This window comes from Trachemys scripta, chromosome 5 (assembly GCF_013100865.1).
Source record: "Trachemys scripta elegans isolate TJP31775 chromosome 5, CAS_Tse_1.0, whole genome shotgun sequence".
Classification (NCBI taxonomy): domain Eukaryota; kingdom Metazoa; phylum Chordata; order Testudines; family Emydidae; genus Trachemys; species Trachemys scripta.
This window is the reverse complement of record NC_048302.1, coordinates 91182826-91208848: the sequence shown is the minus strand read 5'-3', so window position 1 is coordinate 91208848 and position 26023 is coordinate 91182826. Positions and strand designations below refer to the sequence as shown.

The 26023-nt window shown below is 43.9% G+C and overlaps 1 protein-coding gene across 1 annotated transcript in view; it reads right to left on the bottom strand.

Moving 5' to 3' along the window:
* Window positions 1–18472, bottom strand: part of NFXL1 (nuclear transcription factor, X-box binding like 1) — a 100033-nt gene extending 81561 nt beyond the window's left edge. Inside the window, exons 1-4 of the mRNA XM_034771343.1 lie at window positions 18205–18472; window positions 11739–11906; window positions 10153–10262; window positions 6946–7079 (exon numbers count right to left, since the gene is read on the bottom strand). Of these exons, the coding sequence (XP_034627234.1) occupies window positions 6946–7079; window positions 10153–10262; window positions 11739–11906; window positions 18205–18397 (605 nt within the window). The 5' untranslated portion in view covers window positions 18398–18472. The remainder of the gene's footprint in view (window positions 1–6945; window positions 7080–10152; window positions 10263–11738; window positions 11907–18204) is intronic.
* Between the last annotated feature and the right edge of the window lie 7551 nt (window positions 18473–26023).

Sequence of the window (26023 nt, the reverse complement as noted above, 5' to 3'; positions counted from 1 at the left end):
GCTTAAATTGCAGCAAGGGAGGTTTAGGTTGGACATTAGGAAAAACTTCCTAATTGTCAGAAGTGGTTAAGTACTGGAATAAATTGCCTAGGGAGGTTGTGGAATCTCCATCATTGGGGATTTTTAAAAGCAGGTTGGACAAACACCTGTCAGGGATAGTCTAGACAATACTTAATCCTGACTTGAGTGCAGCGGAATGGACTAGATGACCTCTCGCGGTCCCTTCCCGTTTTAGGTTTCTATGATTCTATATTATGATATGATTCTCACATACTTATGATGCATTTTAGACAAGATAAGTCATGTGAGACATCACTGGAAAGGTTATGATTTCCTGAATATTAACATCCTATTTGTATGCCTGTATCATTTTTGTATCTGAAGTTATGAATATTGACTATGTCTCTGCATTTCAAATGTTGTTACACCTGGGGAACTCCCACTAGACAAGATGCTTTCAGTCTAGACAGAGGGTGGGGAATGGCCCATTAGGAAAGGCCTTCGGAGAAGCTTATCTCACACCTACGGAGCCTTCCTGAGAACACTAGAGACAGCCTCCGAGTAATGGCTGCTAGGACTCTGCAAGGACATGTAATGAGACCACGTCTCTAGACTCCATCTTGGGATGTCAGTGTTTTTCCACAGACCAGCCTGAGAACCATCCTATGCAAAAGCTATATAAAGGGAGGGAGTGACATCATCTGAGGTTCTTCACTGCCCACACAAGACGACTCCTGGAAATACCTGAGGAACAAAGACTGAACTGAGGGAAGTGCTGGAGCCAGACTAAAGGGATTTTTAGCCTGTGAATGGAACACCTGGGAATTCCAAGCTGTAAGCAAGTGCAACTTGCCTCCTAGGAATCTGCAGCCTGCTTGTATCATCTCTTAGGGTGAGAATCTGCTTTTCATATCCAATCTATTTAGTATATTAAGCTTAGTTTGTGTTTTTTGTTTATTGGCTGGAAAATCAGCTTTGATCTGTTTGCTATCCCTTATAATCACTTAAAATTAGGGCTGTTGATTAATTGCAGCTAGCTCATGCGATTAATTAAAAAAATTAATTGTGATTAATCGCAGTTTTAATTGCACTGTTAAACAATAGTATACCAATTAAAATTTATTAAATATTTTGGATGTTTTTCTACATTCATATATATTAAATTCTGTGTTATAATTGAAATCAAAGTGTATATTATTATTACAAATATTTCCACTGTAGAAATGATAAACAAAAAATAGTGTCTTTCAGTTCACCTCATACAAGTACTATAGTGCAATCTGTCATGAAAGTGCAACTTACAAATGTAGAAATTATTTTGTTACCTAACTGCACTCAAAACCAAAACAATGTAAAACTTCAGAACCTACAAGTCCACTCAGGCCTTGGCTACACTTGCAAGTTGCAGCGCTGTAAAGCCGCCCCCAGCACTGTAACTCATTCCCTGTCCACACTGGCAAGTCATTTGCAGCGCTGTATCTCCGTGACTGCAGCGCTGCATGTACTCCACATCCCCGATAGGAATAGCGTGTATTGCGCTGCTGCTCCAGCGCCAGTGTGGCCACCCAATGCGCTGTGACTGGCCTCCAGAAGTATTCGGCAGTATCCCACAATGCCTGTACTAGCCACTCTGGTCATCAGTTCAAACTCTACTGCCCTGGCCTCATGTAACCAACCATGTGACCCACCCTTTACATTACCCGGAAATTTTAAAAATCCCCTTCCTGTTTGCTCAGCCCAGCATGGCGTGGAGTGCTATCAGCGAATCTTTCCAGGTGACCATGCCTCCATGCGCCAAGCGAGCCCCAGCATGGAGCAATGGCGAGTTGCTGGACCTCAGTGTTTGGGGGGAGGAAGCTGTCCAGTCCCAGCTGCGCTCCAGCCGTAGGAATTACGATACCTTCGGGAAGGTATCAAAGGACATGATGGAAAGGGGCCATGACCGGGATGCCCTGCAGTGCAGGATTAAAGTGAAGGAGCTGCGGAGTGCCTGATACAAAGCCCACAACACGAACAGCCGCTCGGGTGCTCCCCCCACGACCTGCCGATTCTACAAAGAGCTGGATGAGATACTTGGGGTTAACCCCACCTCCACTCCGAGCACCACCATGTACACTTCAGAGCCGGGGGGGGGGGGGGGGGCAGGAGCAGCAGGAGGAGGAAAACAGGAGTGATGGTGGTGGTCCGGATGGAGACACCCTGGAATCCCTGGAGCCATGCAGCCAGGAGCTCTTCTCGAGCCAGGAGGAAGGTAGCCAGTCGCAGCAGCAGGTACTTGGTGGAGGACAAACAGAAGAGCAGGTTCCTGGTAAGCGTTTTTTTTTTTTGTGGGGGGGGGGGAATTTTTTCGGTGCGGGCTCTTTGGGAGAGGAGGGTTAGGCATGCATGCCTAGATGCGGAATAGTGCATTGATGTGGTTTATCACATCGCGGTAATCGGCCTAGGTAATCTCCTCGAATGCCTCATCCAGAACGTGTGCAATGCGCTTGCGCAGGTGTATCGGGAGAGCCACCATGGTCCTTGTCCCAGCCAGGCTAACGTGTCTGCACCACTGTGCCGCGAGGGGCGGGGGGACCATTGCTGCACACAGGCAAGCTGCATATGGGCCAGGGCGGAAGCCGCATTGCAGTAGAAGACCCTCCCTTGCTTCCCAGGTCACCCTCAGCAGCGAGATATCGTCCAGGATGAACTCCTGTGGAAAATGTTGGGACAGTGTTCAGTGTAGGTGCCCCTTGAAGCTGTTGGCTCTCCCCAAGGCACTGAAACCCAGAGGACAGTGCAGCCCTAAAACAATCAGTCCCCCTTACTCACCATTTTGAGGCTCCCGTGGGATATGTGCGCTCTGTTTCGGACGGGAAAATTATGCTATTGTGTAGACCCTGTGCAAATTCAGCCTCCAGGTGTTCAACCTCGGAGGTCCATGCCTGAGTGAAGCTTTCACCCTTCCCTTCGTAAATATTATGGAGGGCACAGCATGCGGATATAACCGCGGGGATGCTGTTTTCGGCCAAGTCCAGCTTCCCATACAGAGATTGCCAGCGGCCCTTTAAACGGCCAAAGGCATACTCCAGAGTCATTCGGCACCGGCTCAGCCTGTAGTTGAACCGTTCCTTGCTGCTATCAAGGCTCCCTGTGTAGGCTTTCATGAGCCACGGCATTAACGGGTAAGCGGGATTTCCAAGGATCACAATGGGCATTTCGACTTCCCCTACCGTGATCTTCTGCTCTGGGAAAAAAGTTCCGGCCTGCATCTTCCTGAACAGCCAAGTCTTCCGAAAGATGCGTGTGTCATGCACCTTTCCGGGTCAGCCTGTGTTAATGTCAATGAAACGCCCACGGTGATCCACAAGCGCCTGGAGAACCATAGAGAAATACCCCTTCCGATTAACGTACTCGGATCCTAGGTGGCGTGGTACCAGAATAGGAATGTGCGTCCCATTTATCGCCCCTCCACAGTTAGGGAGCCCCATTTGTGCAAAGCCATCCACTATTTCCTGCACGTTACCCAGAGTCACGGTTCTTCTGAGTAGGATGAGATTAATGGCCCTGCAAACTTGCATCAACACGATTTCAACGGTCGACTTTCCCACTTCAAACTGGTTTGCGACCGACCGGTAGCTGTCTGGAGTTGCCAGCATCCAGATTGCAATAGCCACCCGCTTCTCCACTGGCAGGGCAGCTCTCAATCTCGTGTCCTTGTGCCACAGGGAGGGGGGCGAGCTCCTCACACAGTCCCATGAAAGTGGCTTTTCTCATCCGAAAGTTCTGCAGCCACTGCTCGTCATCCCAAACTTCCATGACGATGTGATCCCACCACTCGGTGCTTGTTTCCTGAGCCCAAAAGCAGCGTTGCACGGTGCTGAGCATGTCCGTGAACGCCACAAGCAATTTTGTGTCGTACGCGTTACACGGCTCGATAGCATTGTTGGACTCCTCACTCTCACTTTGGATCTTAAGGAATAGTTGAACAGCCAAACGTGATGTGCTGGAAAGATAAGTCAGCATACGTCTCAGCAGTTCGGGCTCCATTTCCCACAGACAACAGATCGCGCTGCACAGAAACCATTGAAAGATGGCACCAAAGGTGGACGGGATTTCTGGGATGCGAAGCGATGCATCACGGGGTGTTGGGACAAGACCCAGAATGCCCTGGCCCCTTCCCACGGCGCCAGAATGGGAAGAGGTGCTCTGTGGGATAGCTGCCCATAATGCACCGCTCCCAATGGTGCAGCAAATGCTGCAAATGTGGCCACGACAATGCGCTGGGCAGCAGTCAGTGTGGACAGACTGCAGCGCTTTCCCTACTCAGCTGTACGAAGTCAGGTTTAACTCACAGCGCTGTACATCTGCAAGTGTAGCCAAGGCCTCAGTCCTACTTCTTGTTCAGCCAATCTCCAAGACAAACAAGTTTGTTTATATTTAAAGGAGATACTGTAAATAAGAACGCTGCATTATCACCAAAAAGTGAGAACAGGTATTTGCATGGCACTTTTATAGCCGGCATTGCATGGTATTTATGTGCCAGATACACTAAACATTCGTATACCCCTTCATGCTTCAGCCACTATTCCAGAGGACATGCTTCCATGCTGATGACGCTCATTAAAAAAAATAATGCGTTAATTAAATTTGTGACTGAACTCCTTGGGGGGAGAATTGTCTGTCCTCTGCTCTGTTTTACCCACATTCTGCCATATAGATCATGTTATAGCAGTCTCGGATAATGACCCAGCACATGTTCGTTTTAAGAACACTTTCACTGCAGATTCGACAAAACGTAAAGAAGGTACCAATGTGAGATTTCCAAAGATAGCTAGAGCACTCGACCCAAGGTTTAAGAATTTGAAGTGCCTTCCAAATCAGATGGACGAGGTGTGGCACATGCTTTCAAAAGTCTTTAAAGAGCAACACTCCGATACAGAAACTACAGAACCTGAACCACCCAAAAAATACCCAACAACAATCAACCTTCTGCTGGTGGCATCTGACTCAGATAATGAAAATGAACATGCGTCAGTCTGCACTACTTTGGATTGTTATTGAGCAGAACCCATCATCAGCATGGATGCATGTCCCCGGAAATGGTGGTTGAAGCATGAAAGGACATATGAACCTTTACTGCATCTGGCATGTAGCCTGCATCGCAAGATATTTACAACAGTGCCATGAGAATGCCTGTTCTCACTTTCACCTGGCATTGTAAACAAGAAGCAGGCAGCATTATCTCCTGCAAATGTAAACAAACTTGTGTGTCTGAGCAATTGGCTAAACAAGCAGCAGGACTGAGTGGACTTTCAGGCTCTATTTGTTTTGGTTTTGAATGCAGGTTTTTTGTAAATAATTCTACATTTTTAAGTTCAAGTTTCTTGATAAAGAGATCGAACTACAGTACTTGTATTAGGTGAACTGAAAAATACTATTTCTTTTGCTTTTTACAGTGCAAATACTAGTCATCAAAAATATAAAGTGAGTACAGTACACTTTGTATTTTGTGTTGTAATTGTAATCTATATTTGACAATGTAGGAAACATCCAAAATATTTAAATAAATGGTATTCTATTATCTTTTAATCACCATTTTTTTAATCGCTTAAGATCTCTTTTGTAGTTAAACTTATTTTTTCTTTATCTAAAAGAATGTGTGGAAATCATAACTCAAGGGCAAAAGCCTGTTGCATATTCCTCTCCACATTGAGGGAAGGAGCAAGTTTTATGAGCTTCCACTGTACGGTTCCCTGTGCAGCACAAGGTGGTACAATTTTGGGTTTATACTCCAGAGTGGGTGCATGCCTGAGAAGCTGATAGTTGCCCTAGCTGTAGCCTTCCCATGCAAGGGCTGGTCAAAGAGCCTTGTTTAACTGGAGCTGGGTGTGCCCCTACCTGTATATATGCAGGTGAAAGTGCAGGCTGGAGAGGGCTTTGCAGCTTGTCACAGCAATACAGTGGAAAGGGGAGCCCAGGCTGGTGGGTTGGGAGGGCTCAGTGGTACACCAGTTCCAGGTTGCACTCCGGGGGGGGAACCCATCAAACACACATTTTAACCAAGGTAAAACATGAAATCTGTACAACAGTCAAGTTACTGTCTTCACATGTTGAAGTTTCAATGCAGTGATTTCTTTTTTTGCGCTTCCTAAACACACACTGTGCCAGTGTGAACTTCAAACAAATTCATAGAACAATCAAGTATCAGAGGGGTAGCCGTGTTAGTCTGAATCTGTAAAAAGCAACAGAGGGTCCTGTGGCACCTTTAAGACTAACAGAAGTATTGGGAGCATAAGCTTTCGTGGGTAAGAACCTCACTTCTTCAGATGCAAGTAATGGAAATCTCCAGAGACAGGTATAAATCAGTATGGAGATAACGAGGTTAGTTCAGTCAGGGAGGGTGAGGTGCTCTGCTAGCTATCTTAACATTTGCTATACCTTAACACTTCAACATCCCTGGCCACACAATAGCAGATGTTAAGGTAGCCATTTTACAGCAAAAAAACTTCAGGACCAGACTCCAAAGAGAAACTGCTGAGCTCCAGTTCATTTGCAAATTTGACACCATCAGATCAGGATTAAACAAAGACTGTGAATGGCTTTCCAACTACAGAAGCAGTTTCTCCTCCCTTGGTGTTCACACCTCAACTGCTAGCAGAGCACCTCACCCTCCCTGATTGAACTAACCTCGTTATCTCCACACTGATTTATACCTGCCTCTGGAGATTTCCATTACTTGCATCTGAAGAAGTGAAGTTCTTACCCACGAAAGCTTATGCTCCCAATACTTCTGTTAGTCTTAAAGGTGCCACAGGACCCTCTGTTGCTTTTCATAGAACAATGTGAAAGCAAGTACGGAGTGCACGTTTTCCAGTTACAAGTACTGTTTCTTTTTAAAGTGACTCTAGCTCTCACTTAGTCCTCAATCAAGGCATCTTTGTAAATGTAACATGAAAAGCTTACCAAGGCCATGGATAATCTTTCTTCCCAAAATCATCGTCTGTCAAGGGAGAAGATATAAGAAAAAGGCTGTCCTTAGCCCACTTTTGGATGCATGGCATGTGAAATATACAGAAACATCCAGAACAGCTCCAGACCTAAAAGATAAACATAAAAGAAATGACTAGCACCTATTAAGCTTGCTTCTGACTAAATGAATGAAAAAACTAGTGTCTAAAAGGGATACCAACTTTAAATCTATTCAATTAGAGGAGATAAAACTAGTTTCATATACTACATGTATTCCTGTATTCACCTGCCAATTTTGATGATTTTACTACTACAGCTTCATACTGCTGTAAATGTTGTTCTCTCTTCTATTGCTGTGTAAGTTTTTCCTGTTGCTTATGTGGGCATAATTACACAAAAGAAATACTGAAACATTTTTCCCCTCTCTAATCTTAGGTGTTATACGCAACAACAATAAGTCAAAGATTCATGTAGAAGTGTCAATTTTAATGTAGTGTCCCTTTTAAAGGGGGTACTTTCATAATTGACAAAGTTAAAAAAACAAGTAATTTATTGTGGCCAGTCTCCTTCTGTGCTCCCCTTGCCATTACTGAAGTTTTGTGTTCTTGGTCCTAGCTGTATTTCTTTGCTGATCCTGAAGCGAAGTCATAATCATATGCTCAGTACATCAGCCTGTGGCTGAGAATCAAGTGAAATAGAACAAATGCAGCTTTATGATTTCACAACAAGGTGAAATAGAAGGTGAGTTGGGAAGGAACATACTCTTTGTCTAAAAGAGAACTGGAAACCTGCAAACAGGATAAAAAGTTATGAAAACACCTCAATGGTGAATTTGTAGTCAGTCTTATATTTGAAAGATTACTATGAAAATTATCTCAAAGCAATATTATAAGCAAATATCTATAAAAATACACCCAATTTAGGGACACAAGCTCCACAGCATAGATGTGAATCAGGGTCTGTGTACATACATAAGTATGTATGCGTATAAATCTTGTGCACTGCACAAGGAACACAAGGCTGTACACAACTATGTCACAGCCCTTTAAGTTAAAATGTCCTTGTTTGCAAGTTTATAGTCTAACTTAGGATGTGACGCCCTTTAGGGCATGTCTACATAGCCCATCGCAGAAAGTCTCCCAGTCCAGGTCAGACTCAGGCTCGCACTACTGTGCTAAAAAAAACACACACTGTACGCAGCGCTTTGATGTCATGGTTTCGGCTGGAACTCTAGGCCTGAAGTCTATCCCCTACCCAGGGCTCAGCACCTAAGCTGCAACAGTATTTTTAGGGCGGTAACATGAGCCATACAAATCTGACTCTGTCATCCCAGAATGGGAGGCTCACTGCCATGATCTCTGTAGACACTCTTAAAAGGTTCAGTGTGTTGCAGGAACAAGACATAATGCGGTAAATGAAACAGCTGAAGATTTAAGTCTCAATTTCCCTTTTCTCTGGATTTACCCTTGGACATTTTAAAATGGAAGCAAGTTGTTTTACGTTTAGCCTGTGAAAGGCAAGAGAGAAAACATTTCCAATCTTCTGACTTAAAGTCAAAAGTGTGTTACCCCAGACCGACTAAGAAAGTTACTAATAGCTCAATAGCTAATTTCCAAAACTAACATTTATAAACAGTTGAGAAGTTTACTATATTTGAATTAAAATACTCAATGGAAAAAAATGTTAAGGATACAAGATGAGTAACAATGTGTTGATTTAAAAAACAAAAACAAAAAACCAAACAACTTTCATTCAAGCTTCCAAATGATTTTAGGTCTACTGGTAAGTGACGTCAACTGTCACAGCACAAATCAAATTAAAAAAAAAAAAAAAAAACCCACACACAAAAACACAGACCTTGACACATTAAAAATGTATTTCATTTGTAAGAACCAAAAGGTCTAATATTTAAAAAAAAAAAAAAAAAACCCACATACCATGTGTTGTACAAGGCTTCTGTGAACAAGTTAACGTCATCAGCTTTATTAGGTACATATAACAACTATCCACCATTAAAAAAAGTAAAGTTTTTCTGCACACTCCCTCTTTTGCAGCAAGATTTGTTATTGCAAACCAAGGGCATAGCCAGTCTGTTTCCCCTTACAATATTTACTACAGTGAAGTATCATGGGCCCCAATCATGTTCCTATTGAATTAAATGGCATTTTTCCACTGACTTCACGGGGAGTAAGCTTTGGCTTGAGATATCTTGGGTCATGGAAAAATGTGGCTACGTGAAATTAAAAAATGTGTGTGTGTGTGTGGGGGGGGGGGGGGGCATTTTGGCTCTATTTATTCAACCATGCAGATCTCAATACCCAGACAAGCAAAATCCCATATTTTTCTCACTGTACCTTACTGACCCATTCTGCAATACTGTAGCTTAATTTTGGTTCCCCTTACTATATGATCTAACTGTAATACTCCCCTATTGCTGATTGTAACAATATCTTAACCAAGGTTCAACAATTGTATCCTTTTGAAGTGTAGATCCTACTGCTGCTACTTTTTGTATCTGTCACTTTCTAAAATTTTAAAATGTGATCCTTATATTTAGGCTTGGAAGGACTAAGTTTTTATTGATAAATATCAAGTCAATGTTGCTGTATACACACAAACCAATGAAAAAATATTTCCCTAGATAATCAAAATTTACAAAGTTAAGTAAAGTACCTGCTGAAAACTTTTAAAGCTATTTATTTTTTATGTTTTGACAAATTGACAATGTGTATTTTAACAGTTATAAAGCTTTACCTTTTTGAATCTCAATGTTATTAACTAAAGGTCTGACTCCCCTCTCCTAATTTCCTAAAACTGTGAAAATTTAAATAGTTAAAAATAAAAAATATAATTTTGATGGATAATAAAAATAAAAATATGTCAAGCTTACTTATACTGTACCATGACCACAGGTTTGACAGGACCCTCACAGAACAAAAACCAAAATTCAATACTACGATTTCAAGTTATGTATGCACAAGCTTTGATACTGCACAAACATGACAGTTAGCTGAAAAGTAAACTATAATTTTTATGTAGTATTTAGCACTCCTAAAACTTTCATATTAATCCTCAATACTCCAGTAAATCAGGCAAGTGTTCATATTTAAATATTTAACATTTGCTTGATAAGTATTAATAAAAAGCAATTTAGCTGGTTAATACCTTGAAGACTTATAAAATACCATGTAAAATACTTACAGCTTGGTTTCTCTTAACTGAAGCAATGCAAATCAAGCATGTCAAAGCCCCAGACTGAAATGCTTCATTCACATATTGTCTTGTGCGTTCTAGTTCACTTGCATCTCCATCTTTAATACACAAAAAACAGTCTTCTTGTAAACCATCAACAGTGTTTGACCCTCTATTTATATCTGAGCATTCAAAGATAAGCACTCACATTTAAAGATATTCAAGTGTTCATTTGTGCATTATTTCCAAGCACAAGTCAAAGAAAATGTCATGTTACCGTTTCATTGAGCTTAGAAGAGGAAAGGGAAAAAAAAAAAAAAAAAAAAAAAAAATCACACTAATCAAGATTGCAAGTCTGTCCACCCAATTGGGTATAAATAGTCAACAAATGCACAGGGATTTAGTTAGTTTCATTTCATTTCCATTCTTGGGACCGAATGGCTAAATCCTGCAGCCCTCCTCCTCACCTGTATCTCACCAGATCACTTCTTCCCCCCCAATCAAGTGGTGGCAAGTATACAAAAGTTGCTACTCCCAGCTTCACCCACCAACTTCTGCCTCAGATAGCACACCTCCCACTCCCCAGCTGCTACCTATCCATGCCCTACTAGTTCAAACACAGCCCTGCCTGACCAGTTCTGCCCTGTTACTCCCGTCATCCCCTCTCCTTCAATTTTCAGGACCTTGTCCATCACCACCACCCCCCTTCCCTCGCCCCACCAAATAAAACAAAAATGTAGGCATGAAAGAACTGAAGAACAGAAAAGGTCCAGATGCTATGTCTCCCATGCATGGGACTAGGTTACCCAAGTTGCAGGACTATAACAATTCAGCATAAGAAGTTGGGATACATGTAGGCATTTATTCTCTCTCCAAAAACAATACAAACCAATGAAAAACCACACAGCTCTGAAGCCTTATTTTGCAAACCTGAGACTTTTCTTCCCCATTTACCTAATCAGCCAGCCTCTCTCCTGAACTGTCTGGCCTGCTGTATAAATTGCATATACAATTGTGATAAAGTGCTAGCAGCAGCATCCTAATCAATTGCTGCAGCACAAAGACTGCTGCAAGCTCAGCTGTGAACAATTAAACACTTTCCATCCTGGGATTATGAGCACCTGGGTGGTAATATGGGCTAACGATGGCATTGGGAGGATATAAATAGAAGGAACAGGAAACAAGGGTGAGCTCAGAAGGGAAGTTCAGAGTGCAAGCTGTACTGAGGAAAGCTATACTGAAAGCTTCTGCTACACAATACCTACATGATGTTCTGTGCATTACAAAAAGCAGAAGAATAAAAGATACATGTCATTAAAGGAAAACAGCCTGAGAGTGTTTGTAACTGTGAAGTGACAGAAAGTCTAGATGGCACAGCACACCAGGTAATGACAGAGATACCCTGTGACAAATCTTCTACCAATCTTGAACACCACAGAAAATGAAGTACTTAAAGTCATATGTTAAGAACATTACAATATCAGAATAAGTTATCTACCTCTAATTATCAAAGCTTTTAAATATAAGATGATAGTGCAATGCTGCCAATCTTTTTATGCTACAAACCGAGAAGTCAATATATTAAAATATTTTACCAGTTTGATTAGTATAAGTTGTGAATGTTTTGGCCAATATTTTTCCATGTTTTCCTTCAATATCTTCTTCTTCTTCAGAAGAGGAACTAAACTGGTCTTCAACAAACTTTTTTGCTGCCGCTTGATTAGCCTTCTTAATTTCATCAAATTTCTTCTGAGAAGATAATTCTGTATAAAAATACATTAAAATTAATGCCATATTAAATTCTGCAGATTCCACTGTCCTTTTCTAGTTTTTTTTTAAATGTAGTGTTCTCAATAACTATTCTCTCCTTACAGACAGTTCAGCATTTTAGTGTTTCTAATGCAGCACAAGTAAACATGACTTAAAAAAAAAAAAATACTGTGCATCAGCATGAATGTTCACAGTTTTGGGAGTAGTTAATTGCATCTGATGAACCAGTATCACTATTTCAAAAGAAATATTAATCTAACCAAACAGACATGTTCTATAAAAGTATGCTGGCTAGACAGTACATACTGCTGCTCTAACTAAAGGCTATTAAAAACAGTATTTCTTTTTGTTGGGTCAGGCACATAAAATTTCACCATTTTTGTGAATAGTTTGCAATAGTGCATCTGCGCTATTTTGCGGAAACTTTGGAGGTACATTTAATCGTTTCAATTACTCTTATAATTGTGACTTTTGGGGCTCTCTCACCTGTTCAGTGCTTCACTACTGCAGTAATGGATCCATGCCACCACTTCATTTGACAACATTAAGTAGCCTCCACATTGTCATTTTAACAGATAATTTCTAACTATTGAGTATGATATAGAGGGAGACTGGATCTGCAGCTGGGACTCTACTGCAAAGTCTCACTTCTTTCCTTTGGAGAGAGACTAATGGTCTTGATAAATGCAATCTTGCCCCACTTATATTCATTCAGTATGCTACTGCAAAGATAATTTTCCTAACCCATTTCTTTAACCGTGTCACCTCTTTGTCTTTGCATCTCTCTACTGGCTCAACCTTTTTTATTGCAAAGAAACTTTACTCTGATCAACCGATGATACCAGCCTCCATCAGGCACTTGTTAAATTTTCAAACAAGAACTTCCATGCTTTCCCCTCTGAGGCACTTCACACTTGGGAGGATGTCCTCAGTGTTCCCTCTAATTTTTCCCCACGCATGTGCGGAATGAATTTTATGTGCACCAATATGGAAGTGATGTATGACACATCACCTCCATATTGGTGCACATAACAAAAATCATGTGGTGAGGCTGAGGGGTTCAGAGTGTGGGAGGGGGGCTCAGGGCTGGGGCAGAGGATTGGGGTGCAGGAGGATGAGGGCTCCAACTGGGGGTGTGGGCTCTGGGATGGGGCCAGGGATGAGGAGTTTGGGGTGCAGGCTGGCCGGGACTCCAGTGGGGAGAAAGGACCTCCCCCCCGCTCTCTCTCCCCGCCGCAACAGGTCCGTTCTGGGGCCAGCAGGGAGAGGCGCCTCTCCCTGCCATGGCAGGTTTGTGCTGGGGGGGGAGGCACCTCTCCCCATGGCAGCCCTGAACACCTGCGCGGGGCTTAATAGGCAGCTGCGTGGCCACGCAGCTCAGAGGGAACTTAGGTCCCCATAACTATCTGCAAAACTACCTCATATCATAGAATATCAGGGTTGGAAGGGACTTCAAGAGGTCATCTAGTCCAACCCCCTGCTCAAACCAGGGCCAATTCCCAACTAAATCATCCCAGCCAGGGCTTTGTCAAGCCGGGCCTTAAAAACCTCCAAGGAAGGAGACTCCACCACCTCCCTAGGTAACACATTCCAGTGCTTCACCACCCTCCTAGTTAAATAGTGTTTCCTAATATCCAACCTAGACCTCCCCCACTGCAACTTGAGACCATTGCTCCTTGTTCTGTCATCTGCCACCACTGAGAACAGCCGAGCTCCATCCTCTTTGGAACCCCCCTTCAGGTAGTTGAAGGCTGCTATCAAATCCCCCCCTCATTCTTCTCTTCTGGAGACTAAACAATCCCAGTTCCCTCAGCCTCTCCTCATAAGTCATGTGCTCCAGACCCCTAATCATTTTTGTTGCCCTCCGCTGGACTCTTTCCAATTTTTCCACATCCTTCTTGTAGTGTAGGGCCCAAAACTGGACACAGTAGTCCAGATGAGGCCTCAGCAATGTCGAATAAAGGGGAACGATCAAGTTCCTCGATCTGCTGGCAATGCCCCTACTTACACAGCCCAAAATGCTGTTAGCCTTCTTGGCAACAAGAGCACACTGTTGATTCATATCCAGCTTCTCGTCCACTGTGACCCTTAGGTCTTTTTCTGCAGAACTGCTACCTAGCCATTCGGTCCCTAGTCTGTAGCAGTGCATGGGATTCTTCCGTCCTAAGTGCAGGACTCTGCACTTGTCCTTATTGAACCTCATCAGGTTTCTTTCGGCCCAATCCTCTAATTTGTCTAGGTCCCTCTGTATCCGATCCCTACCCTCTAGTGTATCTACCACGCCTCCTAGTTTAGTGTCATCTGCAAACTTGCTGAGAGTGCAGTCCACACCATCCTCCAGATCATTAATAAAGATATTAAACAAAACCGGCCCCAGGACCGACCCTTGGGGCACTCCGCTTGAAACCGGCTGCCAACTAGACATGGAGCCATTGATCACTACCCGTTGAGCCCGACGATCTAGCCAGCTTTCTATCCACCTTACAGTCCATTCATCCAGCCCATACTTCTTTAACTTGGCGGCAAGAATACTGTGGGAGACCGTATCAAAAGCTTTGCTATAGTCAAGGAATAACACATCCACTGCTTTCCCCTCATCCACAGAGCCAGTTATCTCATCATAGAAGGCAATTAGGTTAGTCAGGCACGACTTCCCCTTCGTGAATCCATGCTGACTGTTCCTGATCACTTTCCTCTCCTCTAAATGATTCATACTTGATTCGTTGAGGACCTGCTCCATGATTTTTCCAGGGACTGAGGTGAGGCTGACTGGCCTGTAGTTCCCCGGATCCTCCTCCTTCCCTTTTTTAAAGATGGGCACTACATTAGCCTTTTTCCAGTCATCTGGGACCTCCCCCGATCGCCATGAGTTTTCAAAAATAATGGCTAATGGCTCTGCAATCTCACCCGCCAACTCCTTTAGCACCCTCGGATGCAGCGCATCCGGCCCCATGGACTTGTGCACGTCCAGTTTTTCTAAATAGTCCTGAACCACTTCTTTCTCCACAGAGGGCTGGTCACCTTCTCCCCATATTGTGCTGCCCAGTGCAGCAGTCTGGGAGCTGACCTTGTTTGTGAAGACAGAGGCAAAAAAAGCATTGAGTACATTAGCTTTTTCCACATCCTCGGTCACTAGGTTGCTTCCCTCATTCAGTAAGGGGCCCACACTTTCCTTGACTTTCTTCTTGTTGCTAACATACCTGAAGAAACCCTTCTTGTTACTCTTAACATCTCTTGCTAGCTGCAACTCCAAGTGTGATTTGGCCTTCCTGATTTCACTCCTGCATGCCTGAGCAATGTTTTTATACTCCTCCCTGGTCATTTGTCCAATCTTCCACTTCTTGTAAGCTTCTGTTTTGCGTTTAAGATCAGCAAGGATTTCACTGTTTAGCCAAGCTGGTCGCCTGCCATATTTACTATTCTTTCTACACATCGGGATGGTTTGTTCCTGCAACCGCAATAAGGATTCTTTAAAATACAGCCAGCTCTCCTGGACCCCTTTCCCCCTCATGTTATTCTCCCAGGGGATCCTGCCCATCAGTTCCCTGAGGGAGTCAAAGTCTGCTTTTCTGAAGTCCAGGGTCCGTATTCTGCTGCTCTCCTTTCTTCCTTGTGTCAGGATCCTGAACTCGACCATCTCATGGTCACTGCCTCCCAGGTTCCCATCCACTTTTGCTTCCCCTACTAATTCTTCCCTGTTTGTGAGCAGCAGGTCAAGAAAAGCTCTGCCCCTAGTTGGTTCCTCCAGCACTTGCACCAGGAAATTGTCCCCTACACTTTCCTAAAACTTCCCGGATTGTCTGTGCACCGCTGTATTGCTCTCCCAGCAGATATCAGGGTGATTAAAGTCTCCCATGAGCCCCAGGGCCTGTGATCTAGCAACTTCTGCTAGTTGCCAGAATAAAGCCTTGTCCACCTCATTCCCCTGGTCTGGTGGTCTATAGCAGACTCCAACCACGACATTACCCTTGTTGCTCACACTTCTCAACTTTATCCAGAGACTCTCAGGTTTTTCTGCAGTTTCATACCGGAGCTCTGAGCAGTCATACTCCTCTCTTACATACAACTCAACTCCCCCACCTTTTCTGCCCTGACTGTCCTTCCTGAACAGTTTATATCCATCCATGATAGTACTCCAGTCATGTGAGTTATCCCACCAAGTCTCTGTTATTCCAATCGCATCATAGTTCCCTGACTGTGCCAGGACTTCCAGTTCTCCCTGCTTGTTTCCCAGGCTTCTTGCCTTTGTGTATAGGCACTTAAGATAACTCATCGATCGTCCCTCTTTCTCAGTATGAGACAGGAGTCCTCTCCTCTTGCGCTCTCCTGCTTGTGCTTCCTCCCAGGATCCCATTTCCCCACTTACCTCAGGGCTTTGGTCTCCTTCCCCCGGTGAACCTAGTTTAAAGTCCTCCTCACTAGGTTAGCCAGCCTGCTGGCGAAGATGCTCTTCCCTCTCTTCGTTAGATGGAGCCCGTCTCTGCCTAGCACTCCTCCTTCTTGGAACACCATCCCATGGTCGAAGAATCCAAAGCCGTCACTCCGACACGACCTGCGTAGCCATTCGTTGACTTCCACGATTCGACGGTCTCTACCCAGGCCTTTTCCTTGCACAGAGAGGATGGACGAGAACACCACTTGTGCCTCAAACTCCTTTATCCTTCTTCCCAGAGCCACGTAGTCTGCAGTGATCCGCTCAAGGTCATTCTTGGCAGTATCATTGGTGCCCACGTGGAGAAGCAGGAAGGGATAGCGATCCGAGGGCTTGATGAGTCTCGGCAGTCTCTCCGTCACATCGTGTATCCTAGCTCCTGGCAAGCAGCAGACCTCTCGGTTTTCCCGGTCGGGGCGGCAGATAGATGACTCAGTCCACCTGAGGAGGGAGTCCCCGACCACCACCACCACCACCCTCCTCCTCCTCCTCCTCCTCTTGGGAGTGGTGGTCGTGGAACCCCCATCCCTAGGACAGTGCATCTTTTGCCTTCCACTCCACCTTCATAACTCTTATCTGACATGATGCATACAAAAAGCTTGGTAATGGTTAGGGTGCTGATACACTGAGCCCACTGCCCATCCTGTCAACCAATACTGTGTCACTGTTCATATGTACTCCCTCAACTGTCTGTATCCACCTGTTATCCCTTAACTTATATTTAAATTGTAATCTCTTTGGGGCAGGGACCATCTTTCTGTTGTTTGTACAGCACCTAGTACAATGGAATCCTAGTCCATGACTAGGGCTCCCAAGCACTTCAATAATATAAATGAATACAAATAAAATCACAACTTGTTAAGCGTCCAACAGAGGGTAGTAGCCATAAGATCAGATACTATAGAATTAGAGATGCAAAAACTTCTTAGGCCATTCATTTCATTCCCATGCCAAGTGCAAGTTTGTTCCCTACAATGTATTTATAAGTGCTTTAAAACTAGACTTAGCAGAAGTCTTCCTTGCTTTCCTTGAGAGACTATGCCATGACCCAACTCAGCTCAGTGTAAATAAAGAGCTTACTATAATAAAGAGAAGATGGGTGAGGTAATGTGTTTTATTGGACTACTTTCTATTGATGGAAGGGACAACCTATTGAGATTCACAGAGCTTTTATTCAGATCTGGAGAAAGTAACCAGACTGTCACAGCTAAATACAAGGTAAAACAGAGTGTTAAGCATAAGGGGTTAAATATTTATTTATAAACTTTTCCATGGCCCTCATCAACATAGCAGCTCAGTATTTCACAAACAGCAAATGTATATCCACAATACTCCTGTGAGATACTGATAATCTCCATTTTACACACAGAAAATGGTGGCAGAAACTAGGGGCTAGATTATGGGGCCCTTGCCCACACTGGGGAGCACAGCACTTATTCACATGAGCAGCCCCACCAAAGTCAAAACCAGACTTCACATAAGATATTGCAGCCATCGTTTGGGAACAATCACTACTAGGGTGCACACTGTGATCCTTGCACAGAAAAGTAGGAAATCAACAGCGCCACTCAGGGGAGCGGGGGCTCACCAGCGTGGGCAAGGCAGGGACACCCTGGCACAGCTGGGAATTAAGTCAGGCCTCCAGACCCGCAGTCCTGTGCTGTCGGGCACCTCTGGCTTGCGTGGCTGGAGCTTCAGGCCTGCTAACGAACCCCTTCTGCGTTGGCCCCAACCTGCCAATGTTGCTGCCCTATAAGCTGGGGCCGCCAGCGGCTCAGGGTGCCTGTGGAGCCTGCCGGAGAGCCCAGCCCAGCCCGGCCTCCGCCTGCCCTGGCTGGGCCGCCCCGGGGGATACTCACCACTGGCTCCCAGGGAGCTGCTGCCGGCGAGCGAGATACAGGCAGTGCCTCCTCCGCTCCCCCGGCCGGGCCCGAGCCCGGGCCGGACGGCGCCGCCTCCAGCTCCCCCGCGGGCACAGAGCCCGTTCCCGGCCTGGCCGCCGGCCCGGGCTCGGCCCCTGCCCCGGCCGGCCTGGCGCCACGCCGCCTCCATCCCTCCGGCCAAGCGAGAGAGGCGCCGAGCAGCCCCCTTCTCCGCCCGGCTCCCGGACTCGCCCGCCCGCCAGCCACCGGCTCAGCCACCCGGGCAGCGTCAGCAGCGGGAGACTAGCCCCGCCCCTTCTACCCGAGGCTCCGCCCCTTCCGCCCGCCCCGGCTGAACCGCCCCCCAGCTCCCGGGCTGCCGGCGGGCCCGAGCGCGCTCCGCCCACTTCTTTAATGCTGTCCCTATAGAGGCTACACGGGAGGCGTTTCAGACAGGGAGGAAGGCAAGAGAAATGATCACAGCTCTGGGGCCTGGTTATGTTTACTCATCTTTTATTGCGTTGCACGTAGCAAGGTCAACTGTAAATTAAACGTGTTGCGGTGTTTTTGTTCGTGTTATTTAATAAATAATTGAGTCCAAACTGCACTTTGCAAAATAATGTTCCAATTATATTGCTATTTATTATCGTTCCTTTTTTATTGCTCATTTACCTGCTAGTTTGCAAAATTCAGTCATTCATAATAGGTCTCTGAATTAGTGCAAATTAGCAGGCACTACTACATTGTTTTAATTACACTTTATAAACTAAACTTCATAAGACCTCTCGTAATTAGGATCAAGGAATGTTAGAACTCGGTGTGCATAGTGTATAATATTCATTTGTTTTTGTTGTTCTGAACTTACTTTAGGTTATGACTAACAAAGGGCATAGCTACACGTGCAGATGTAGAGCGCTGTGAGTTAAACCTGCCTTCGTAGAGCGCAGTAGAGAAAGCGCTGTGGTTTGTCCACACTGACTGCTTCAAGCGCACTGGCATGGCCACATTTGCAGCATTTGCAGCGGCATTGGGAGTGGTGCATTATGGGCAGCTATCCCAGCATGCAAGTGACTGCAATGTGCTTTTCAAATGGGGGGTGGAGTGTGACAGGGAGTGTGTTGTGTGTATGTGGGGGGGAGAGAGAGTGGCTTTTTGGGGTGCTGAGAGTATGTCAGCATGCTGTCTTGTAAGTTCAGACCCCCTTCTCCCTCCCACCCCCCGCCGCCTCTCACTCACTTAAAGCAAACAGTAAATGTTTGCTTTTTCTCGGAGCTGATATGCAGCCGGCTTCTCTGAAATGGAGCTCTGAAAGGGCATTTCTGCATTCCTGCAGCCGATTTCACAACAGTGACAAGAGTGGCCACTTGACTTAAGGGGATTATGGGACGTTTCTAGAGGCTGGTCACAGCGCAGTAACGCAACATCTCGTTCACACTGGCGCCGCAGCGCTCCAGCGAGGGCGCTGCAAACGTTATTCCACTCGCCGGGTGGACTACCAGCAGCGCTGTAGCTGCGGAGTCAGAGCACTCTACATGCCTTGCCAGTGTGGATGGGGAGTGAGCTAGGGCGCCTGGGGCTGCTTTATTGCGCTATAACTCGCAAGTGTAGCCAAGGCCAAAGGATCATCTTGTAAAGAGGCCTGACTGGATTCTTGTTTTTAGTTTTCTACAAGCAGCAAAATACACGTATAACCTCTTGGCAAGTAAATAGTAGATGTCTTTGGTTGGTAAGCATGCTTGTATCTTCAGTGCTAATGTGTATTTACTTTTCTGATGCTTTTTCTTGAAAGAAATTCCCTCATAAAGATATTACAGTAGAACCTCAGAGTTACGAACACCAGAGTTATAAACTGACTGGTCAACCGCACACCTCATCTGGAACCAGAAGTATGCAATCAGGTAGCAGCAAAGACAACAGAAATAAAGCAAAGATAGTACAGTACTGTGTTAAATGTAAACTACTAAAAAAACAGGGAAAGTTTAAAAAAAGGATTTGACAAGGTAAGGAAACTGTTTCTGTGCTTGTTTCATTTAAATTAAGATGGTTAAAAGCAGCATTTTTCTTCTGCATAGTAGAGTTTCAAAGCTGTATAAACGTTGGAATGAACAACCATAATGTTTTGTTCAGAGTTACGAACAACCTCCATTCCCGAGGTGTTCGTAACTCTGAGTTCTGCTGTACATATATATGTTGTTAATTCTTGTTGAGGCAATAAATGCACCCTTATCTATAAAGAGAGTAAGTTGGGGGAAAGGCATTGCTGTTTGGAGGTTTTTTTATGTCTGTTTGGAAGGATTGTTAAAATAGAAATTACCCAAATTTAAGTATGAAAATTTATTATGATTTTTTAATCCTCTTCAGACAAGATTATATGAATGTGAACGAAGAACCTTTAAGTTTGTGCCCACAGCCTCTACACAGGGGAGTTACAGCACAGCACTCTGGTGCTCACTGCTATTCACACCCTCAGAGCTTGAACTGCGGGGCTGTGTAGACATGCCCCAAGTCTCCATGTAGATAAGCCCTATAAGTAAAAGAATGAAAACTACTTACTGGAATAATTCAGGACATATGTTGAAGAGGACAGAAAAAAAAAATCTTAAGTGTCAGGCCAGTAAGTCAGGGTGTTCTGAGTTATGGCTAGAAAAGAAGGGCCATACTGAACTGTTACGTTTAAACAGAGTAGATTACAATCTAGATAGAAACCCTGTACACAGTGCAGTCTTTGTCAGTTATAGTAAAGGAACTGGAAGAATTTTTAACCCAGGACAGAAAATCTTAAATAAAATTTGAAATAAAATGTAATTGTCTACAATGTCACTTAAGTATATACAATTTTTCATTATTTTAGATGTTTTACCTCTTTAATTCCACATGGCTTTGGTTTGAACATGTTATTTAATAAATAATTAGTCTATTGTGAGATTAAAATATCAACCATTATCCATACTCAGCAACTTCACTATAAGAATGTCTCAGAAGATTTTTACTTCACAAAACAGGAATTGAAGAATATGTTTGTAATCGATGGGATTTACTTCAATGACAAGTTCTTAAAAGTTGTTGCAATACTGTAGATATTTATTTCATACACCATAGATTTAATCTATTAAATACACAAGACTTCCTAACCATATTTGAATACATTTATGACTGACAGTTGCTTCACTCTTAATGGTAAATTCTGGAGATGAGAATTCTGAAACAAAACACTCCAGTTTTGCCAGGTTCTTTGAAATCCAAACCCACATTTGAATATAGTGGGATCTGTGTCTAGAATGGACCAAACTAGAACCCAAATTGCTAAGTCCTGATCCTGCAAATACTGAAGCTAGTTCACAACTTGACTCATCTACAAAGTCCAATTGACTTCAGCAGAACTACTCACGGAAGTAGTGTTATGCATACACTTAAAATTTTGCAGAATTGAGGGATTTAGGATGTTCAGAAAATACAGCATGATTTACAAGAGCTACAGTGTCTTTAACATGAAACTTAAAACATTTTTTAAAATGTTGACAGATAAACAATGTGGAAGAATTTTAATATGATTGGGGTGTATACATAACCCCTACATTTTTATTTCAAAGTACTTACTTTGTCAGAAGAAAACTTTAAACATAGTTTTATTTTAGCAAATACATGCTTGTTAAAGTTAAAAAATTCAATATTTTACATTAGAAAACTTCTATCTGTCTGAAATACACCAGCATATGATTTGGTGTTTCTATTAGAAATGCAGCATTTTGTTTTGCATTCAGTGATTTTTGGTTCAAGATTTCTATTGTCAAAAAAATTTGTTCACGTAACAACAGTGGCATCTAGTGGTCATTACTGATGTCACAGCCTGATGGGCCAATTAAAACAATTAAAAATTGTGGTTATGACAATAGATCAGGGCTGGCCCACAACATTTTGGCACCTTTGGCAGGGAGCTCAAATGACGCCCCCATGCCCCCCTCAACACTGTCTCTAGTGCCCTGCATTGCTGGTGTAGGTCTTCTTCAGGTATAGTGAGGAGTTTTGGAATATCATACAGCATCCCAAATATACTGCTGTGTTCCTTGAGCTGCATGAAACGTTCTTCAACTGACTGTATTGCACAATCTAGCACCTGGTTAAAGAATTCAACGTTGAATTGTTGTTTGGGGTCTCTTACAGGATTATCCCGTGCCTCGTAATCAAAATGTCGTCTTCTTCGGTGGCTCTTGTATTCTTGAATGGGTGGGAAAATAGCTTCACTGTGAAGTTCCTCTGCCAACTTCTGTGCACTCTTCAGAACGTTTTGAAATCCCTCATCTGACCAGTAAGATTGTAGGTATGACTTTGCTTTGTCCAGTTGTTCCATTGCTCTAGATATATCAAGGTCAACACCTGGGAGTCTCTTGCTTACAACATTTATTTCAAACAGTATGTCATGCCACAACACTAAGCCACACAGAAATTTGAAGTTATGTATGTTTCTGGTGATTCCATTTCCCTCTGCCACTGTTCTCCCATGTACAGTTCCTGTCACAGCATTATCCTCCATAATGGCAACTATGGCATCATCTATCTTCCCACTTTGGTGTTTGACAGGCTTTATCGCCTCCACTCGACTTTCCCATCATGTGGCACTCAGTGGTTTCAGTGTCAGAGAGGATGTTCCTAGATGTTGCTTCAAAAATTGTCATCGATGAGTTGATGCAGAGAAAAATACATAGATGCTTTGAATTACATTAAAAAATTCAGCAGCCTCACTAGAAGCTGATGCTGCATCACTGACCACCAAGTTCAATGAATGAGAACTGCATGGCACAAAAAAAGCTCAAGGGTTTAACTCTTGGATCTGGATCTGCACTCCTCTGTTCTTTCCTCTCATGTTGGCACCATTATTGTAGCCCTGACCTCTCATGTCAGCTTTCGCAATTCCTGTATCTTCCAGCTTTTTAAGAAGCAAATTTGTCATACCAGCTCCTGTAGTATCAGCAATGTCAATACATTCTAGAAAATGCTCTCTGACAGTCACCACTGCAGGGACATTTTCACTAGGTGTTATACCAATAGAATAAAAACCAGCAGGATTTTATTAAGAGGGATAAGGCAAAGATGCCACATTTATTGTAAATATACTGATAAAGCAAAAGATAAAAGTAAACAACGTTGTTTGACTACTTATTTTTTATACATACACACATACATATATATATATATAGAGAGAGAGAGAGAGAGAGATTTATTTACACAATTATTTATTTAAGTTTTGTATAGGTGTTATAGTTACCAGCCTAGAAGTTGCTCATGCCAAGTTACTGGCCAGGTATCTTGGTCATGAGGATGGAGCCGAGTCTGTGTCAGGTGCACCTGATGCTCCTGGAGGCTGGCAGCAGAACCAGAGACTCAAAGTCATCAGTCTTTAGAGTCCATTCTTATAGGAATTAGTTCCTATGTTATTCTATGGGAGCTGTTTCATCCTGCTGTTGCTGACTCAATCAGCAGATGGCACACATTCCTGTCCAAAGTGGCACATTCCGGGTGGCTCCACACTGTCCAAAGTTTGTGTTTCTTATCCTTCCAGGTGATGGGGTGGGTCCCAGTTTACCCTCCGGGGGTTTCTGGTCATTCACTTGACACATTCTTCGGCCGATGGATACTCCTTTTCTAGGCTGGCACCTCCCTAACCATTCATGTATATCAAGCATTCATCAGCATACATTCCATCCCTTAACCATATTTTAATTTACTGTCTCCACCACTTTCAGAGTGTGTGCTAATTCATTTGAGACTCCCGGCCCTTTAATCACAGAGGGTGGGGGTCTGTCCTAGGAGCCATTGAATGAAGTGAAAGTCACTTAACAGCTTATAGTGTTTGTTTACATTGTATAACAAAGTCAGTTAACTTGTTTGTAAGTTTTACATAGTAGTCACAGGATAGATATAATCAATGGTTTCTACAGACAGTAGCTTACAAGTTTTAACAGAAGACCCAAGAGATTTTTGTACTTGGTGAAACTGTTGGATTTTAAAGTGTGAGGGCCAAATTATGAGGGGGTCACTGTCTCTTGGGGAATCACTGTTAGTACCTTCTTTAATATCCCTACATAGGTTCTGTTGTTATTACAAAATGCACCATTAAAGTCATTTGTTCCGTATGGCTGATGTCAGGCGTGCAGTCCAGAATAACAGAGTAATATCTTGCCGACTTCAGATCTGTCACAATCTTCTGTTTGACTTTTGTTGCCAATAACTGTATAATCTCATTATGAATTGTTTTTCCAAGGTAGTGGTGTGTGTGCATTTCTTGGGTTGTGACTCTTCTTAGATGCTCCTGGAGTACAGCATCAAACTCAGCCATCAGCTCCACAATTTTAAGGAAGTTTCCATTGTTTGGCACATACAGCTGATCTGAAGTGCCACGCAGTGCTAGGTTTTGGGTAACAAGCATTCTCACAATGGCAATGAGTCTTTTCAGAACATTTTGCCAGTAAAGAGACTCTGGTGCAATCGTCTCTTGATGCTGATCATCTATGGTGGCCTTTAACCTTAGTCTCATCTCAAGCTCTTTCCACCTATGGAATGCTCTCTGGTGATTTACTGCCTTCTCATGGCACGCCAAATTTCTAGCCAGATTTTTCCAGTCCTTTGTTCCTGTAGAACCCAATGTGGCTGGAGCATTAGACTGGAAGAGTTTGCAACAAAAACAGTATGCAGCATTCTGGGTTTTTGAGTACATAAGCCATGGCATCTCCACTTTGTCACCATTGGGGATTTCACGACAGTAACGTGTTGGATGAAAACTTCTATTTTCATTGTCTTTGGGAAACATGAAGTTTTTCACTTGCTATGGCCCATGCAGTACAAGGAAGTCCCTCAGGCTACTGCTCAAGTGAGTCCATAGTCCTGGATCATCTAGACTTAAGGAACTAAACTCAGCAGCAGCTGTTTCTTGCGCCTCCACCACACTCTTCTCTGATCTACACTTTTCTTCAGGAAGGTACATGGTTACATCCATTTGAGATGGAGATATGGATGCTGCAGTAGTTGCCAGGTCACCTGCACTCTGACTAACTGGAAGGTCAGGCATCTCCTCACCACTCACATCCTCACTGGGGCCAGAAGGCTCACTGTAAACATTTGTTTCTGTGTATCTCAGGAGAGCTCCTTCCTGCTTAGATAGAAAAGCTTCCTTTGTTTTCTTTCTTTTTCTGAATGCTGTCCCAGAGGGGCGTTTTCTTCTTTCACTCATGACTGCTGTTCTGTGCCAGCTGTAGTGGCTCTCAACACTCAGTTGAAGGGGACAAATAAGCAGGGTGGTAGCTGGGCCTGAGAGAGGGAAGATATCAGCATCTTAAGGGCCTAACTGGCTCCTACTACTTCACGTGACTGCCTGTTCTCCTCAAGAGGGTTCAGGGAAGCAGCAGGAAACAGGAAGCTCCCTGAGAAGCTGGTGTTAATCAGTCCAGGCTCCTGGGGGTGCTAGAGGGGTACATAAGAGGCTCCTCCTCCTCTCTCTCCCTGTAGCTCCTGCTGCTTTCTGTTATTCCCTCTAACCTTTTCTCCTGCCTGCCTGTTATGTGTCTTGTGCCCTCCTTCCTCCAGCACAGCGCTCCACCATCTCTGTGCATCTAGAGCAGAGAGAATACATATGCACCAGCAGCAGACACAATTTTCTACACTCTGGGTCCTAGTGGCGCCTCCGGTCCCCGAGTCTGGCACCTGAGGCGGCCGCCTCAGTTTGCCTCATGGTAAGGCCAGCCCTCCAATAGATATCCACTTTTCTTTACTAAAACACATCAACACCATAACAGTGATATCTGGCAGCTGCTTTATGTTACTA